The 19903-nt window shown below is 46.1% G+C and overlaps 1 protein-coding gene across 1 annotated transcript in view; it reads left to right on the plus strand.

Annotated features, from left to right (window-relative positions):
* The window catches only part of NCKIPSD (NCK interacting protein with SH3 domain), an 89334-nt gene extending 70059 nt beyond the window's left edge, over positions 1-19275 (plus strand). Inside the window, exons 9-13 of the mRNA XM_040358940.1 lie at positions 9839-9919; positions 11996-12124; positions 13421-13513; positions 13593-13765; positions 18667-19275. Of these exons, the coding sequence (XP_040214874.1) occupies positions 9839-9919; positions 11996-12124; positions 13421-13513; positions 13593-13765; positions 18667-18870 (680 nt within the window). The 3' untranslated portion in view covers positions 18871-19275. The remainder of the gene's footprint in view (positions 1-9838; positions 9920-11995; positions 12125-13420; positions 13514-13592; positions 13766-18666) is intronic.
* The last annotated feature ends 628 nt before the right edge of the window (positions 19276-19903 follow it).

Genomic DNA, 19903 nt, shown 5'->3' on the forward strand with positions numbered 1-19903 from the left:
CAGCTTACCTGTAAAATCTTTTTCTTGGAGTACATCACGGGACACAGAGCTCCCACCCCTCTTTTTTGAGGACCATTTTGGGAGGCATACTGCTTGCTACAAAACTGAGGTACTCCTCCTATGGGAGGGGGTTATATAGGGAGGGGCATTTCCTGTTTGAGATTGCCAGTGTCTACACCTGAAGGTACTCCATATAACCCATATAGTAATGAATGCCGCTCTGTGTCCCGTGATGTACTCCAAGAAAAAGATTTTACAGGTAAGCTGTATTAAAAATCTCTTTTTTTCCCACAACTCTACTAGAAGGTGTTCCTCTTCTAGGTTGAATGACGACCAGCGTCGGTCAACCTGCTTCTTCTCGGACCGGTTGTCATGGACACACCCCCTGGACTCACTGATCGTGTCAGTGTCGTGTTCGCCCTTTCCCTTAGACTACAGGAGAGTCAGGACGCCCACTAAAATACCGCTCATTTCTCTATCTGCAGCGTAGAGAGCGTCCTGACTCTCCGTAGTTCAAGGGAGGGGGCGAGCACGACACTCCACACCAGGGAGAAAGCCTCGCATTACTGTGTGGAGTTACAGACAGAAGAACAGGAAGTGAGGATTTCTCAGAAGAAATAAGGACATTTAAAAGCAAAATGGAAGGATGAGGTAAGTGAAGGAGGACTGCACTAAGGTAAAGGAAGCCAGATTCCTTGGAGTGCATCGCTCACTCTGCGATCACCTTTCTTTAGCTTTTAAAGCTAGTTACTACAGCCGCAACAACTGTCTTTTTGGTTAGGGCCTGGGTGGCCGGGGACCCTTGGGACACCAGGGCCCCCTACATGTGTATGAGCTGTAATTCCCACCCCGATGGCGGCGCTGCTTTACACCCGGGAGTGATTGGATGTCCCAGTGGTCACATGATGAGGCGCTGTGTGACAGCTCGGTCACTGTGCTGTGAGTGCGCTCTGAGCACAGAAACCTTAGCCGCCCATGGATACAGATTTCTGACATGTGGGTGTTTATCACTTCATTACTGGTCACTGCCATCCCTTTTCTACCCAGGACAATTTTCTGCTTTCATCGCGGTCAGTTGCGCGGTCATGCAACACTGTACCCATATGACATTTTTTATAATTCTTTTGGAGACAGAGCTTTCTTTTTATTGAATCACCACTGGGTTTAATTTTTTTTGCTAATAGGTAATTTTTCTCCTTCACTGATATGTGCTGGTGGGTTGGCACTGTTGGGTCGTCACTGATGATCAATGTCCTTATTATCAGTGTCAACCATGTGCTGATAGGCTTGCCGCCTAACGTCTCTCCTTTCCTTATACAGACACAATGTTCGCCCCCTTTCACACTTGTACGACTTCAAAGTCGCACGATTTTACCGCCATTTGCGGCCGCAATTTCAATGAATGCCTGTGTAAGTGGCATCAAAATCGGACCAGTAAGTGCAAGGACTACTTTGAAGTCGGCACTACCTAAAGTCGTGCCAGTATGAATGGTAGTCATTGAAAATCATGGAGAATGACTTTGTCATACGATTTTGCAGTCCAAAATCGTGAGACAAGTCGTATAAGTGTGAAAGGGGACTAAGAGGAAAGGACTGCTCATATCCAGCAAGTCTGTTTACATGTGATCACCTATGTTTGGACACAGCTGATCACATAGTAAAGGGCTACTGTGACAGGGCCAATCGCAGCAATTATGACAATACCCATTTAAAATTAATGTTTTGATTTGTTATGCGACTTTTTATGTTGAACGTCGCAGCAAGTACAAACACAATATTCTCCAGGCACATGTTCCTGGGAATGGCTATTCAGTAATAACGGATGTCTGACTTGCCTGACGAAGGGGCACTACGCGGCTCCGAAACATTGCCTCATATGTACTACTTGACCACGAAAAAAAAAAGCTTTGGACCTGTCACGTACCTGGTTGGAGGCCAAAATGCAGAGAGGGCTCCCCTTGCGAATGAGTGCAGTACACCTCTGAGGTTGGGTACAGAGGGTGTAGTGCCCAGAGAAGCACAGGGCTGGCGAGTGCCTGAAGAATACAGGAAACACTGCTGGGCTGCAGTCTCTAGGAATCCTCGGTAACACTTGGCAAGGTGTGCACAAGGAGCAACAATGGAACTTGGCTGGGGATCAAACACTGTGGATCCAGGCAGGAGATGCAGGTTGCATGAACGGAGACAAGCCAAAAATCTGGTATTGGAAAACAGGCAGGAACAGATAACTAAAGCAAAGTCCATGAAACAAGCCGGGATCGGGTGCTGGAGAAGGTAACAAGTCAGTAAAGCAAGCCAGGGGGTCAAACCAGGAGAGCGGATCAGACAGGTCAGGGACAAGCCGGGTCACAACAGGAAATCCAAACAGCAGTAGTACAGAGGCTCAGGAAGACTGACGACAATCCAGCAATTTGGATCAGACAGTGGCAGCCATTTATAGGCCAGCAGGAGGATCCACCTGTCACATGATGTGCCTATGGCGCCCATTTCTTCTAGTGGCAAGATAGCCAGTACTTCTTCTATGGCCATTTCCCTGACAGGACCCTTTTTGAGGAATCCTTGGTCTGCTGGTGACATTTCTTCACTTGCAAGTTGCATGAGAAGTCGCAGCATAGTGAGCCAGGGCTAAATGCTTCCTCCTAGCTGCAGCAGACTGATGACCTCATCTCGGCCTAGGCTCCAAATGGAGCTCGAGTGGCTTTTTAATGAGGTGGAGCATTTTAAAAAAAAAATATATACGGTCGATTTTTTTATAGGTGACATGCTAGGAATTTATACATGCAGACTGCAAAGGTCCACTTTAAGCTTCACGAGATGGCTGTTGCTTTTACAATGATATTCCGTACAGATTCGGAGGAAAAATAAACCCTGAATTTCTCCAGAGGCCGGGCAATGTTGGGTGGACAGCTTTCCTGGTTTCTAGGTGGCTTATTTCTTCCTCTCATTTTATTGTATGTTTGGGCTTTGTCACATTTATACGCTCTTTGATCTAGCGCAGCCTGACTTTATGTATTTATTATGCGCACTAAATGAATGTCACTTTGTGTTGAAAGCCTTCAAGTCAAAGTAGGGTCGGCTGGTGGAGCTGAGGCAGCCGGAATGCTCCGGTCCTCTGTGTTCCCTGATCGAAGAGAATAACCATTTATAAATCACCGCAAGACGTTACAGAACGTGTACGCTGTATAAATAAGTGATTGGAAAACCACAGTGCGCCGTGTGTGGAAAACCGCCAATTGTGTCATCTTAAAGCGCACTCATCTCTGAGGTTTAGGAGGCTTTATCCTAAGATTTACTTGGATACAAGGAGCGTTTCTTGAACAAGAACTACACCAAGCACTGACTTGCTTTTAGACTGACCACATAATATAACTGCAGTCCATTGAAAAAAAAAAAATTCACCCTGACCTTTAACCTGTGCCTAAGATGTAGCCTCAGTCTGGTCTGACCCTAACCCTTGGCTCCATTCTGATTTCTTACCTGTCCCTAAACCATAGTCTCATCCTGGCCTCTCTAACCTACCACTAAACCATAGTCTCATCCTGGCCTCTCTAACCTACCACTAAACCATAGTCTCATCTCAGCCTCTAACCTGTCCCTAAACCATAGTCTCATCCTGACCTCTAACCTGTCACTAAACCATAGTCTCATCCTGGCCTTTCTAACCTGTCACTAAAGGATAGTTTCATCCTGACTTCTAACCTGTCCCTAAACCATAGTCTCATCCCAGCCTCTAACCTGCCACTAAACCATAGTCTCATCCTGACCTCTAACCTGCCACTAAACCATAGTCTCACCCTGACCTCTAACCTGTCCCTAAACCATAGTCTCACCCTGACCTCTAACCTGTCCCTAAACCATAGTCTCATCCTGACCTCTAACCTGTCACTAAAGGATAGTTTCATCCTGATCTCTAACCTGTCCCTAAACCATAGTCTCATCCTGACCTCTAACCTGTCCCTAAACCACAGTATCATCCCAGCCTCTAACCTGTCCCTAAACCATAGTCTCATCCTGACCTCTAACCTGTCACTTAACCATAGTCTCATTCTGGCCTCTCTAACCTGTCACTAAACCATAGTCTCATCCCAGCCTCTAACCTGTCCCTAAACCATTGTCTCATCCCAGCCTCTAACCTGTCACTAAACCATAGTCTCATCCTGGCCTCTCTAACCTACCACTAAACCATAGTCTCATCCTGACCTCTAACCTGTCCCTAAACCATAGTCTCATCCTGACCTCTAACCTGTCCCTAAGCCATAGTCTCATCCTGGCCTCTCTAACCTACCACTGAACCATAGTCTCATTCCAGCCTCTAACCTGCCACTAAACCATAGTCTCATCCTGACTTCTAACCTGTCCCTAAACCATAGTCTCATCCCAGCCTCTAACCTGTCCCTAAACCATAGTCTCATTCTGACCTCTAACCTGTCCCTAAACCATAGTCTCATCCCAGCCTCTAACCTGTCCCTAAACCATAGTCTCATCCTGACCTCTAACCTGTCACTAAACCATAGTCTCATCCCAGCCTCTAACCTGTCGCTAAACCATAGTCTCACCCTGACCTCTAACCTGTCCCTAAACCATAGTCTCATCCCAGCCTCTAACCTGTCCCTAAACCATAGTCTCATCCTGACCTCTAACCTGTCACTAAACCATAGTCTCATCCTGACCTCTAACCTGTCACTAAACCATAGTCTCATCCTGACCTCTAACCTGTCACTAAACCATAGTCTCATCCTGACCTCTAACCTGTCCCTAAACCATAGTCTCATCCTGGCCTCTCTAACCTACCACTAAACCATAGTCTCATCCTGACCTCTAACCTGTCCCTAAACCATAGTCTCATCCTGGCCTCTCTAACCTACCACTAAACCATAGTCTCATCCTGACCTCTAACCTGCCACTAAACCATAGTCTCATCCTGACCTCTAACCTGTCCCTAAACCATAGTCTCATCCCAGCCTCTAACCTGCCACTAAACCATAGTCTCATCCCAGCCTCTAACCTGCCACTAAACCATAGTCTCATCCTGACCTCTAACCTGTCCCTAAACCATAGTCTCATCCTGACCTCTAACCTGTCACTAAACCATAGTCTCCACTCTATTCAAAACTGAAATAAAAAAAAAAGTTTTGCCTTTAAAATGATATACAAGTCTCCTCCTTATTTAAAAAAACATTATGTTTGCCTGCTCTGTGCAGTGATTTTGCACCGGGCAGGCCTCTTCTCTGGTTCCTTGTTGGCACTCCTGGCCCCTCCCTCCTGCTTAATGCCCCCAGAGCCAGCAGCTTGCTCTGGGGGCACCCGATCCACTGCTCTGTGTGTCCAATCAGACACGAATCTGCAGCTCAGCCCCACCCCCTTCATCATCTTATCGACTTACTGCCTGTGATTGACAAAAGCCAATCAGGAGTAAGAGTCCCCGGAGAGGCAAGACTCAGGTAAGTATTAGGGGGAGGCTGCTGCACGCAAGGTTTTTTACCTTCTTGCATAGAATGCACGAAGGTAAAAAAAACTTGTGCCTTTACAACCACTTGAATTATACCATAAGGCATGGCTCGAATTTTGGCTGATTGCTGCTCAGTTATGCAAAATTCCATCCATGGGTGGCCTTCTTGGTATCACCTGGCTCCACAAAATGTGATTTCAGGATCTAAGGAGCCGGGTGCAAAACTGTCGAGCGAACAGTGACTGCATCCGATCAATGTTTAAACTCTTCGTAAATTATCTGTCTCTGGTTTTTTTGCTTCCAAATTTCCATCGCCCAAATGCGAGGCAGCCAGGAGTTTTTTTTTAATTTTTGCGGTCCTGTTTCAGCGACTCCGAAATTATTCAAATCGGAAGCTTCCCGGGCAACCAGCACGGTTAGAAGGAATTCGGTGTGACAATAGCTCAGATGTTTGTTTTTTTGTTAGTCCCGTTTTTGTTTTAATCGCTCTTCTCAAAGTCAAGCCAAACTAATCGACTTGTAGCAAGGTCGTCTTATTTATAGATGATTTACTCGCAAGACCGTCTTCCCGTCCCCACATTGAGTGACCTTGAATTGTAGACAACATAAGCTGTTTTGGGTCTTAGGAATTCAAAGCTGGTGACTGCTCCATTGTCGGTTATAATCCTTTTTCCACTCGGTGATACAGTCAGTGGCCCCTTTTCAGTTTGGGAATATAAAAAAAAAAAAAAAATCTTCAGTGAGCTCTCCCTGGGATCCGTGTCAACTGCTCCATAGGTCTGAAGCCAACTGGTTAAACGTTTTAAGGCCTTTGAAGTGTTTGGAGTTTTTCCACCGGGACTGACAGCCATGCATGTTGACAGTTGCTCCTGCCTCCTCCCACAACCCTAGGTATTTAAAATAAAATGTATTCTGATGTCAGCGGCGCACACGGAAGTATTGGAAACGCACCGCTAATTGCGTGTAATTGTAACTCCATTAGAGTGTAAACATTCCACCACTAATCCCTAAAATTAATTCCTTAAATTCCTCGATTTATTCCGCTTGGTCGATACCGTGCGGTGTTTTTGTGATCTGCGAGCGCGAAATTCCCACTTGGATGTTGGGATGGCAGCTTGCCGAAGAGAGGTTTTTATGAAAGTCATTAGACAATAATGTAAAGATGTCAAAGGTTTGGCTTTTTCAGGCTTAATGTGGATTAAGCCCTAACTGGATGACATTTGGCTTGCTAAGGCGCCGTGTGACACGCACAACGCCATTATTATTATTATTATTATTATTATTATTATTATTATTATTTTTTTCAGATTAAAGTGGAGGTTCACCCGAAAAGTTAATTTTTAACATTAGATTGATGCTCATTTTGTGAATGGTAATCGGGTAGTTTTTTTAAAATCGAAGCAGTACTTACCATTTTAGAGAGCGATCTTCTCCGCCGCTTCCTGGTATGGGTTGTGGGACTGGGATTTTCTATTTGATTGACAGGCTTCTGACGGTCGCATCCATCGCGTCACGATTTTCCGAAAGTAGCCGAACGTCGGTGCGCAGGCGCCCTATAGAGCCACACCTACGTTCGGCTTCTTTCGGCTACTCGTGACGCGATGTATGCGACCGTCGGAAGCCTGTCAATCAAATAGGAATGCCCAGTCCCGAAGACCATACCCGGAAGTGGCGGAGAAGATCTATCTCTAAAACGGTAAGTACTGCTTCGATTTAAAAAAAAAAACTACCCGATTCCCCTTCACAAAATGAGCATCAATCTAATGTTCAAAAAAAAATTCGGGTGAACTCTCGCTTTAAAATAGTTTTCACCCTTTTTTTATGTTTTATCCTTTGCTGATCTCCTGCAGCAGCAATGTCCAATGTCAGGGGCATCATTGCTCTGGATCGGCTTTAGGATGGTGACAACGGTGGTCCATGTCTGTGCAATGTTTACCCCGACCGTCCCTGATCATCAGGGGGGTGATGGGGTAAGAGAGCAATTGGAGGACGTGCCTGAGCAAGGACTTCATTGGATATTATTTTAATTAAACCATCACATTGTAAAAGATTGTAAACTTCTACTGTAAATACATTAACAGGGTAAATCATTGAACATTCCACTAATTGGGTTTATATCTGCTTTAACCACTTAACCCCCGGACCATATTGCTGGTCAAAGACCAGAGCACTTTTTGCGATTCGGCACTGCGTCGCTTTAACTGACAATTACGCGGTCGTGCGACGTGGCTCCCAAACAAAATTGTCGTCCTTTTTTCCCCACAAATAGAGCTTTCTTTTGGTGGTTTTTGATCACCTCTGTGGTTTTTAGTTTTTGCGCTATAAACAAAAATAGAGCGACAATTTTGAAAAAAATATATATTTTTTACTTTTTGCTATAATAAATATCCCCCAAAAATATATAAAAAAAATTAGCAATAAACGTTTGATTGGTTTGCGCAAAATTTATAGCGTTTACAAAATATGGGGTAGTTTTATGGCATTTTTATTAATATTTTTTTTTTTACTAGTAATGGCGGCGATCATCGGTTTTGTTTTTTTCGGTACTGCGACATTATGGCGGACACTTCGGACACATTTTTGGGACCATTGGCATTTTTATAACAAACAGTGCTATAAAAATGCATAGGATTACTATAAAAATGCCACTGGCTGGGAAGGGGTTAACACTAGGGGGCGGGGAAGGGGTTAAGTATGTTCCCTGGGTGTGTTCTAACTGAAGGGGGGGGGGTGCGACTGACTTGGGGAAATGACAAATCGCTGGTCAGGCATTTCTCCCCTGACAGGACCAGGAGCTGCGAGTTTACACACACAGCTCCCGGTCCTCGCTCTGTAACGAGCAATCGCGGATGCCCGGCGGCGATCGCGCCCGCCAGGCACGCGCACGGGAGTCAGGCACGCGCCCCTAGTGGCCGCTTAGAGAGCCGACGTTATACTACGGGCTCTCGCGCAGGGGAGCCGACCTGCCGCCGTAGAACTGCTACGGCGGCTGGTCGGCAAGTAGTTAAAGAATGTTACCCCAACATTTCATATTCCTGATATGTGCCTGCTGTACCATGTACTATGAGAGTCTCCTGTTTTTTTTGTATTGCTTCATTTGTTTGAAACCCCTGGTGTTCCTGCCAGTCCCTCAACGTTCCTATTACAAGTTGACCACACTAGGCATGAGAGCATAACGTGGTCAGTTTTCTGGCTGTGCTGGGAACTCAGCTTGCTGTCCCCAATGATCTTGTGCAGACCCCCCCCCCCCCTCCCCCACACACACACAGCCATTTACTGGGAGGACCCAGTGTACTGCTGTTTCTCCTCCTCCAGCTCTCTGAGCTCTTTATGCAGCTGAGAACAGAGGGAATGTGATTACTTATAGAAAAGGAAAAAATATATATTTAGAATGTCTGTCTGTCGTGTGTGTGTGTGTTTTTTTTAAATTATTATTATATATATATATTTATAATCTATGCACATATGTGTTGCCTTCTATCTTGCATTGCATACTAGCACATTATGTGAAACTTGCCTTAGAACAAAGCCCACTGCTGACAAGGCTTCCATCTTTACCCGTCTTCCTTTCAGGTTCGCAGACTTCAGCCACATAGGCCCCTTTCACATGAGGATCACTCCGTTAATCCCCTCTGAGCCGGCGTATCACAGGGCGGTCCCCGCACACTGTGCTTATAGGGGGATTGGATGAACACGGACCGTCTGTCCGTGTTCACCCGATCCGCCAGACAGATGGAAAAGTAGGTTTTTCCTCCGTCGCACTTTGGCGGAGCGGGTCGGATGTCAGCGGGCATGTCACCGCTGACATCCGCGGCTCCATAGAGGAGCACGGAGCGCTGACAGGCGGACCTGAACGGGCCTCCCGTGTGAAAGAGCCCTAACACAGCCGGAGTCTGTGACCCTGGAAGGAAGACAGGTGAAGATGGAAGCCTTGTCGGTGACAGCCCGCATCTGGAAGGGCTTTGACCAATGTTTACAGAGCCACCGTTTTATGGCACATGGCCCTGAAGAAACGGCCAGGGTCGCCGTTCCTTCAGAGCGCATGCGCCAATGACGTAACCGTTGCCAGGTACAGTAAATATCTCCTAAACGGCGCACATTTAGGAGGAATTTACAGTACCTATAGGTAGGCCTTGTTATAAGCTTGGCTATAGGTACACATTATGTATGGGAGTTTACTCGCCAGTTTCAGATAAGTAAAGTGTAATTGGTTGGTTTGGTTTTCTGTACTTCGTACTTTTAGAATAAGGAAAAGTGTAAATCCTTTCGGCTCTAGAAGTCCGTCTCTCCTCCAATAGTAATGCTGTGTATATTGTTCCTATAGAAGCCGGCATCTCTGTGTACCTGGTCCTGTATATCTCCTGAACCGGTGACTGTTTTCTCTTGCAGAACACCAGAAAATGTGTTATTCAGCATTAGTCCTGTCCATGATTTTCTCTATGGGAGAACCTCTTCCTTATCACCATTATGGTAAGTGTCCAGTCCTCTGATATCAAACATGTATCAATGGGGTTGTGCCCCCGGGGCCCCCTGATGTGGCTAGTTTTTCCTTCATCCACTTCATTTGTGTGAATGGAGGAATTCATGGCCAGTTTTAGGTTCTAGGGGCCAGATTCAGGTACAATTGCGCCCGTGTAACGTAAGCCGTTTACGTTACACCGCCGCAAGTTTTCAGTTTTAGTGCCCGATCCACAAAGCACTTACCTGGAAACTTGCGGCGGTGTATCGTAAATACGTCCGGCGCAAGGCAATCCAAATCGAATGGGCGGGTACCATTTAAATTAGGCGCGCTCCCGCGCCGGACCTACTGCGCATGCTCCGTTTCGAAATTCCCGCCGTGCTTTGCCACGAACTGACCTCATTTTTGCAAAAGGCGGCGTGCGTAGCGTACTTCCGTTTTCCCTGACGTGTTACGCAAACGGCGTGAAGTTTTAAATTCTGACGCGGGAACGACGGCCATACTTTAGACAGCAATACGTTTGCTGTCTAAAGTTAAGGCACCCAAAACGACGACTAACTTTGCGACGGGAAACTAGACTAGCGGCGACGTAGCGAACGCGAAAAACCGTCGTGCATCGCCGTAACTCCTAATTTGCATACCCGACGCTGGTTTACGACGTGAACCCCCCCAGCGGTGGCCGCGGTACTGCATCCTAAGATCCGACAGTGTAAAACAATTACACCTGTCGGATCTTAGGGATATCTATGCGGCTGATTCTATGAATCAGCCGCATAGATAGAAACAGAGATACGACGGAGTATCTCCTTTGTGAATCTGGGCCTAGGTGCACACAGGTTCATGTGATGGGATCTTTGCACTCAGGCTGTGATGTGAACTGATGAAATAGATTTCCTCCAGACACACCTGCTGGCATCTGTGACAATTTGTTTCCCCCCCGGAGCTCCACCCTAATCGGAACCCTCCCCCCTCCGGTGTCACATTTGACACCTTTCAGGGGGGAGGGGGGTGTAGATACCAGGTATTTGCACCCACTTCCGGCCACACAGTCTCGGGCAGACTGCGGGCATGACGTCACCTCCCGGCCGCCCCCCCCCCGTTCTGGGAACACTCGGCTCCCAAGACACAGCGGGAGCCAACCGGCAGGAGTAGCGCGACTCGCGCATGCGCCGTAGGGAACCGGGCAGTGAAGCCGGAGCGCTTCACTTCCTGGTTCCCTCACCCAGGATGGCGGGGGGAGCAGCAGAGTGACGAGCGATCGCTCGTCCTCTGCTGCGGACGGCGCTGGACTCCAGGACAGGTAAGTGTCCTTATATTAAAAGTCAGCAGCTGCAGTATTTGTAGCTGCTGGCTTTTAATATTTTTTTTTTCAGCGGACATCCGCTTTAAGCCAGTTCAAATCCCTGCTGAACTAGCCGAGATTCGAACCATGTATGGGCAGGCTGAATGTACCCAAGTTGATCGATCAATCATCTTGGGTACAACCAGCCTGTCGGATTTTACATGCAGTTATTGCTAGCAGCTATTATAGCCGCTAGCTGTCATCACTGTGTTCTCCCATCCATCGGAAAAACCTTGGATGGTTTTTCTGACGGAATTCCGCTCAAGCTTGTCTTGCATTCACACGGTCACACAAGTTCTCTGAACTTTCGTCCGTCAAGAACGCGGTGACGTAGAAAACACTACGACGAGCCGAGAAAATTAAGTTCAATGCTTCCGAGCATGCGTCGGAATTTTGCTCGTCGAAATTGCTACAGACTGCTCAGATTTTCCGATAGGAATTTTTTCCGTCTGAAAATTTGAGAACCAGCTCTCAATCTTTTGTTGGCCGAAATTCCGACAGGAAAAGTCCGATGGAGCCTACACACGGTCGGAATTTCGGTTTCAAAAGCTCACATCGGACTTTTGCTGTTGGAATTTCTGATCGTGTGCACGGGGCAGAACTGTGTTTGCAGGACAGAAAATCTCGTTGTCTATGGTTGGCTTTAGACATTGGACATTGTATGTGGTTCCACTAATCCCTGACTCCTCCCCTATGGTCTCCCCCACCTGTCCATGTAAATACATTTATGTTTCTCTCATTGCAGAGCATCTCAACTCCCAGTTTATTCAGTTCCTGCTGGATGTCATTGAGGACGGCCTGCCTTCTGACACCACCGAGCAGCTGCCGGATCTGTTCATCAACGTGCTGCTAGCCTTTAATCTGCACATTGCAGGTGTGTTTGCTGTGTATTCACCATCATTTTTACCATCTCTTCTGCTAGAGGTGACACAAGATACCAAAAGAAGCTTTTCTGTGTTCTATCCATAGAAAAGTTTAACCAACCACATGCCAACCAGCCGCCGTCGTTTTGCGGAGGGAAGTCGGCTCTCGCGGCGTCGCGCACGTGCCCCCCGCTTGCTCCCGTGCGCATGCCTGGCGGACGCGATCGCCGCCGGGCACACACGATCGCTCGTTACAGAGCGGGGACCGGGAGCTGTGTGTGTAAACACACGGCTCCCGGTCCTGTCAGGGGGAGAAATGCTGATCTTCTGTTCATACAATGTATGAACAGTGATCAGTCATTTCCCCCAGTCAGTCCACCCCCCCCCCCTACAGTTAGAACACACCCAGGGAACATACTTGGCCCCTTCCCCGCCCCCTAGTGCATTTTTATAGCACTGATCGCTATAAAAATGCCAATGGTCCCAAAAATGTGTCCGAAGTGTCCGAAGTGTCCGCCATAATGTTGCAGTACCGAAAAAAAAACGCTGATCGCCACCATTACTAGTAAACAACAATATTAATAAAAATACCCCCTATTTTGTAAACGCTATAACTTTTGCGCAAACCAATAAACGCTTATTGCGTTTTTTTTTTTACGAAAAATATGTAGAAGAATACGTATCGGCCTAAACTGATATATATATATTTTTGGGGGATATTTATTATAGCAAAAAGTAAAAAATATTTTTTTTTTTTCAAAATTGTCGCTCTATTTTTGTTTATAGCGCAAAAACTAAAAACTGCAGAGGTGATCAGATACCACCAAAAGAAAGCTCTGTTTGTGGGGAAAAAAGGACACCAATTTTGTTTGGGAGCCGCGACGCACGACCGCGCAATTGTCTGTTAAAGCGACGCAGTGCCGAATCGCGAAACCTGGCCTGGGCCTTTAGCTGCATTTTGGTCCGGGGCTTAAGTGGTTAAAAGATTTCAGATTGTTTTTCAATTGAGTTGCATTTATAGGTCACATTAAAGGTGGAAAAGGTTTAGAAATTATTTATCTTTATCTCACTTTTTTACATCACCGAAACCTGACATTTTCCCAGGGGTGTGTAGACTTTTTATATCCACTGTATATGTATGCACCTGAGAAAAGGACCATAGATTGTAGGCTCCTTGAGGGCAGGGACTGATGTACAGTATGTAAAGCACTGTGTATATTGTCATATCTATATAGATACATGAAATAAATAATACTGTAGATAAGCGATTTTCAGTATTTTTTCATTTTACTTTTTTACTTCTGCAGTTCCGGCGAACAACGTGATTATGAAGACTCTGTGCAAGCGACCCAATGTCAAGATATTGACAGAGAAGCTTCTGCTGCTTCTTAACAGAGGAGGTGAGTATCCGAGTCACGGCGCTTTCCCTGCCTTGTGTATAATGAAGAGGTCACTAAGCTTCTTCCTCCTCATCTGCAGACGATCCCGTCTGTATCTTCAAACATCAGCCGCAGCCGCCGCACTCCGTTCTGAAGGTCTTACAGGACGTTTTCGCCAGCTCCGAGACGGCGAACATCTTCTATCACAGTGATATGATGGTCATGATCGATATCATTGTCCGCCAGATAGCAGATCTGTCTCCTGGAGACAAGGTGAGCCATGCCGGGTGTCTGACAAGAGTCTATTATTCGCAACAATGAGCACTGTGCTTTTAACCACTTCATGTGCCCTAGCGCTAGGTGTGACGTATATGTAAACCTTAAAATCTAATATGTTTTTATGTGAATATCATTGAAAGTAGTTTTCAGTATGTTTAAAGCTGAGCTCGAGGCAGATATACAGGTGAAACCCATAAAAAAAAATTCAAGTTTCACCTGTAAAAGTTGCAACGTAATGCATATTTGTAATCCTTAATACATCATAAAATTCATATTTTAACCACTTCCATACCGGGCCTATTTTGGCACTTCTCTCCTACATGCATAAATCATATTTTTTTTTGTTAGAAAATTACTCAGAACCCCCAAACACTATATATGTTTTTTTAGCAGACACCCTAGGGAATAAAATGCCGGCCATTGCAACTTTTTATCTCGCACAGTATTTGCGCAAATATTTTTCAAACGCCTTTTTTTTGGGAAAAAAAACAGTTTTGTGAATTAAAAAATAACAAAACAGTGAAGTTAGCCCAATTTTTTTGTATAATGTGAAAGATGAAGTTACGCCGAGTAAATAGATACCTAACATGTCACGCTTTAAAATTGCGCACACTCATGGAATGGCGCCAAACGTCAGTACTTAAAAATCTCCATAGGCGTTGCTTAATTTTTTTTACAAGTTACAAATTTAGAGTTACAGAGTAGGTCTAGTGCTAGAATTGTTGCTGGCACTCTAACGCACGCGGCGATACCTCACATGTGTGGTTTGAACGGCGTTTACATATGTTGGCGGGACTTGCGTGTGTGTTCGCTTCTAAACGCGAGCTACCGGGGATAGGGGCGTTAATAAAAAAAAAAAGAATTTAATCTCATTTTTTATTTTACTCGATTTCTTTTATTTTCACACTTTTTTTTGTCTTTTTTTTTTTTTGATCACTTTTATTCCTATTACAAGGAATGTAAACATCCCTTGTAATAGGAATGTTTGCGACAGGTCCTCTTTATGGAGAGATGTGGGGTGGTCAATAAGACCCCACATCTCTCCTCCAGGCTGGAAAGCATTAGATCGTGAAAAAAAATTCACCGATCTAATGCTTTCAGCCGCGATTGCGGCTGTGTTTACATTCCGGGACCCGGGCGTGACGTCATAACATCGCGCCCGGGCCTCCGACGATCATAGAGATGACTGGTGACCATCCGATGGAAACCATAGTTATAGTTATAGTTAGTCAGGTTGAAAAAAGACACAAGTCCATCCAGTTCAACCACAAAAAATAAAAAAACAAAATAAAAAACACAATACAATCCTATACACCCAACTCCAACTGTGGGTATGGAGTTGGGTGTATAGGATTGTATTGTGTTTTTTATTTATTTTTTTTATTTTTTGTGGTTGAACTGGATGGACTTGTGTCTTTTTTCAACCTGACTAACTATAACTATAACTATGGTTTCCATCGGACGCCAGCGGATCGTTTCTCCGGGTCTCCGATGGCAAAGGAGAGCCCGGAGAAGCACCAGATGGCGGCGGGACCGCCGCTATGATCGTTCTTATGGTGCAGAGATTCGCCGGCTGAAGTGATGGATATCTGAATGATGCCTGTAGCTGCAGGCATCTTTCAGATATCCCCACTGAAAGTCCAGGACGTCATATGATGTCCTTGGGCGGGAAGTGGTTAAATGCAAGCAGTCTAAGGACCTGAATGTGACTTGGTATCAACCTCTTACAGTCCCTATACAGCAGGGATGGAGTGTGAGAGGAAAGTTCAGTACAAGGAGCCTATCAGTTCATGTGCTGACAAAAAGCATACTGATGGGGGTGGAGAGACGAGCTCATCCCTGTACTGCTTCTCCTTTCACTGTCCAGTCACAGGCTGGGGGCGGGTCCAGGATGACCCGGGCTCAGACATATAATGCTGGCCATCAGACGAGGACATCTACCGTGTTTCCCCAAGAATAAGACCTACCCCGAAAATAAGACCTAGCGCTATATTTCAGGAGGGCTGCAATATAAACCCTACCACAAAAATAAGACCTAGTTTTAAAATGCTTGTAAAATCCTATAATCCACTCTATTACAGTATTATATAATGTACAATGTGTTTCTGTAATATAATTGTGCCAAATTGAGGAATGCCGTGCAGGGTATAGTTTCATGTCCTATAGCACTGAATTTGTTTCTGGCCGTAGATACAGGAGCATGGTTGGTTGCTCTGGAAAGCATAGTTCCTCTTTCAGAATAATTGTGGAAAACAGTCAGCCAGATCTTTGCTCTCTCTTCGGCCTTCTGTATTTCAAGGTTCAGTCAAAGCATTCCCTGTGCTTGTTGCTAGAGAACTGCAAGAAGTGTTGATGTTTGAAGAACATTCTTTGAAGCATATAGTGAAGAAAATATAATCAATTCAACAAACAATGTGATTGTGAAAATTAAAATAAAATAATCAATATAATAGCCTACTAATAGACTTGACGTGATTGCTGCCCACACCACTAAGAGTGAATCCACTTTAATATTTTTTGTGTGTGTGTATATATATAATTAGGGCTGTTACTGATAAAAAAAAATCGTGTTCGATTAATCCAATTTTTTATTTTTATTTTTTAATCGTCTGATTTCGATTATAACGCACATACATTTTTCGGATCACCACCATATATAGGCCTAACTGTAATCTCCACAGACATCTCCCCCACTGTAATCTCCAGACATCTCCCCCCACTGTAATATCCACATACATCTCCCCCACTGTAATATCCACAGACATCTCCCCCACTGTAATATCCACAGACATCTCCCCCACTGTAATATCCACAGACATCTCCCCCCCACTGTAATATCCACAGACATCTCCCCCCCACTGTAATATCCACAGACATCACCCCCCACTGTAATATCCACAGACATCACCCCCCACTGTAATATCCACAGACATCACCCCCCACTGTAATATCCACAGACTTCTCCCCCCCCCACTGTAATATCCACATACATCTCCCCCACTGTAATATCCACAGACATCTCCCCCCCCACTGTAATATCCACAGACATCTCCCCCCCACTGTAATATCCACAGACATCTCCCCCCACTGTAATATCCACAGACATCTCCCCCCACTGTAATATCCACAGACATCTCCCCCCCCTGTAATATCCACAGACATCTCCCCCCCCTGTAATATCCACAGACATCTCCCCCCCCTGTAATATCCACAGACATCTCCCCCCCCTGTAATATCCACAGACATCTCCCCCACTGTAATATCCACAGACCTCTCCCCCCACTGTAATATCCACAGACATCTCCCCCCACTGTAATATCCACAGACATCTCCCCCCACTGTTATAGCCGCAGACATCTCCCCCCACTGTAATAGCCGCAGACATCTCCCCCCACTGTAATATCCACAGACATCTCCCCCCACTGTTATAGCCGCAGACATCTCCCCCCACTGTAATAGCCGCAGACATCTCCCCCCACTGTAATATCCACAGACCTCTCCCCCCACTGTAATAGCCGCAGACATCTCCCCCCACTGTAATAGCCGCAGACATCTCCCCCCACTGTAATAGCCGCAGACATCTCCCCCCACTGTAATAGCCGCAGACATCTCCCCCCACTGTAATAGCCGCAGACATCTCCCCCCACTGTAATAGCCGCAGACATCTCCCCCCCACTGTAATAGCCGCAGACATCTCCCCCCACTGTAATAGCCGCAGACATCTCCCCCCACTGTAATAGCCGCAGACATCTCCCCCCACTGTAATAGCCGCAGACATCTCCCCCCACTGTAATAGCCGCAGACATCTCCCCCCACTGTAATAGCCGCAGACATCTCCCCCCACTGTAATAGCCGCAGACATCTCCCCCCACTGTAATAGCCGCAGACATCTCCCCCCACTGTAATAGCCGCAGACATCTCCCCCCACTGTAATAGCCGCAGACATCTCCCCCCACTGTAATAGCCGCAGACATCTCCCCCCACTGTAATAGCCGCAGACATCTCCCCCCACTGTAATAGCCGCAGACATCTCCCCCCACTGTAATAGCCGCAGACATCTCCCCCCACTGTAATAGCCGCAGACCTCTCCCCCCCACTGTAATATCCGCAGACCTCTCCCCCCCACTGTAATATCCACAGACATCTCCCCCCCACTGTAATATCCACAGACATCTCCCCCCCACTGTAATATCCACAGACATCTCCCCCACTGTAATAGCCGCAGACATCTCCCCCCACTGTAATAGCCGCAGACATCTCCCCCCACTGTAATAGCCGCAGACATCTCCCCCCACTGTAATAGCCGCAGACATCTCCCCCCCACTGTAATAGCCGCAGACATCTCCCCCCCACTGTAATAGCCGCAGACATCTCCCCCACTGTAATAGCCGCAGACATCTCCCCCCACTGTAATAGCCGCAGACATCTCCCCCCACTGTAATAGCCGCAGACCTCTCCCCCCCACTGTAATATCCACAGACATCTCCCCCCCCCACTGTAATAGCCGCAGACATCTCCCCCCCACTGTAATATATATATTATATGAAAATCGTGCATATCAATAACGGAGAAAATTGTCCTGAATGGCGGCACCTCACACCTGTACGCGTTACGCTCTCTAATGAGCTTCTTCAGCAGGTCAAGAAGCTCATTAGAGAGTGAAACGCATGGGTGTGTGGTGCCGCCATTTAAGATGTTTTTCTCCGTTATCATTAATGATATGCTTTTTTTTTCACATTTGTATGTGAGTATTTTATCCCTGAGTTATCGTTTTATTCAATGTTTAGTCTCTGTGCATCACCTGAGCCTGTTCGCTCTACTGGATATATGTGAGGTTTTACAACCATTTTAAGGATTCCAGTAAACTTTTATGCACACTTTTTTATGTCTTGCAGCTTCGCATGGAATACTTGTCTTTGATGCACGCCATCATCCGCTCAACTGGCTATCTCCAGCACCTCCATCGCCGTCAAGACCTGCATAGCATATGCCAACGTATCCTGGGCGAAGAAGACGAAGGGCCTCATTGTCAAATGGACAAAATGATCATCCGGGAGATCTACAGAGAGTTCCCTAATTTGTCCCCTAAGAGCGGCTGAACGGGCACCACCGAGTTTCCAAATGTTTACATAATCCGTATATCGTCTTTCTGTGAGAGGCCCGGCCAGTCGGTCATGGCTTGTTAACAGAGCAGTACTAGCGCCCCCCTTCTTCCCCCTGTGGAAGAGGCACAAGGTCTTATCCAGATTTTTGCTGCGGGCGCAACGTGTCTTTGCTACTGAAATGTTAACCTGTTTTAATTTTGCATTCGTGATTCAGTTAGCTTCCCATTGCGCTGTGCTGAGGGGGTCAGACTGGAATTCATAGGTTCATGTGGTGACCCCGTATCAGGGGTGTGCTATTGTGCAGGAGGAAATCCTGCAGTTTTTCTACCAGGAATGACCCTCTGAGTAGAAATCTGACTGCCAGGACACTTTATATGTACATTAAATAAGAATTCTGAGCAAAGGCTAAAAATCTTTGTAAAGCCAACATCTTTATCATCCATAGAGGGACACAACCTAAAGTGGATGTAAAGCCCCTCTCATCCTTTCTAATCTCCTGCCATAGTGCTGATCTATAAGGATATAGACGCCTCCTGCATGTATCCTTACCTGTCAAATGTCTCCCCTCTGTCTGTTAAACTGCAGATTCTGTGGGTGGGTCTGTTGTCTGGAGCTCGGTAGGTGGAGTCGTGATGTTGGTAACTCAACATGCATTTTTTCCTGTGTATTCCTTACACTGAATTCTGCTATGATCACTAATATCCAATCAAAAATCCAGAAAAGTAACCACATGACTTTAGAAAAGGGGTGGGAATTAAAAAATAATGCCTGTCTCCAGGCTAGTGCATGAGATATGTAAATAACCTGTCACTCACAGCAAGGGGGCGGAACGGGCTAAGGTTTTTCTCTGCAAGTCCGTTTTATTTCACTGAACAATAAGAGGATTGCTCAGAGCTGGATTAACTCCGTGTGGCAAGACTGGGTACAGACGATGATAGGAAATCTTATACCCTACATTGTGACATCCAAAAAAATAAATTGGGGTTTACATCCACTTTAATGATTATAAGCAGTCTAGGGTTATACT

The sequence above is a fragment of the Rana temporaria genome, chromosome 7, assembly GCF_905171775.1.
Source record: "Rana temporaria chromosome 7, aRanTem1.1, whole genome shotgun sequence".
In the NCBI taxonomy this organism is placed as follows: Eukaryota; Metazoa; Chordata; class Amphibia; order Anura; family Ranidae; genus Rana; species Rana temporaria.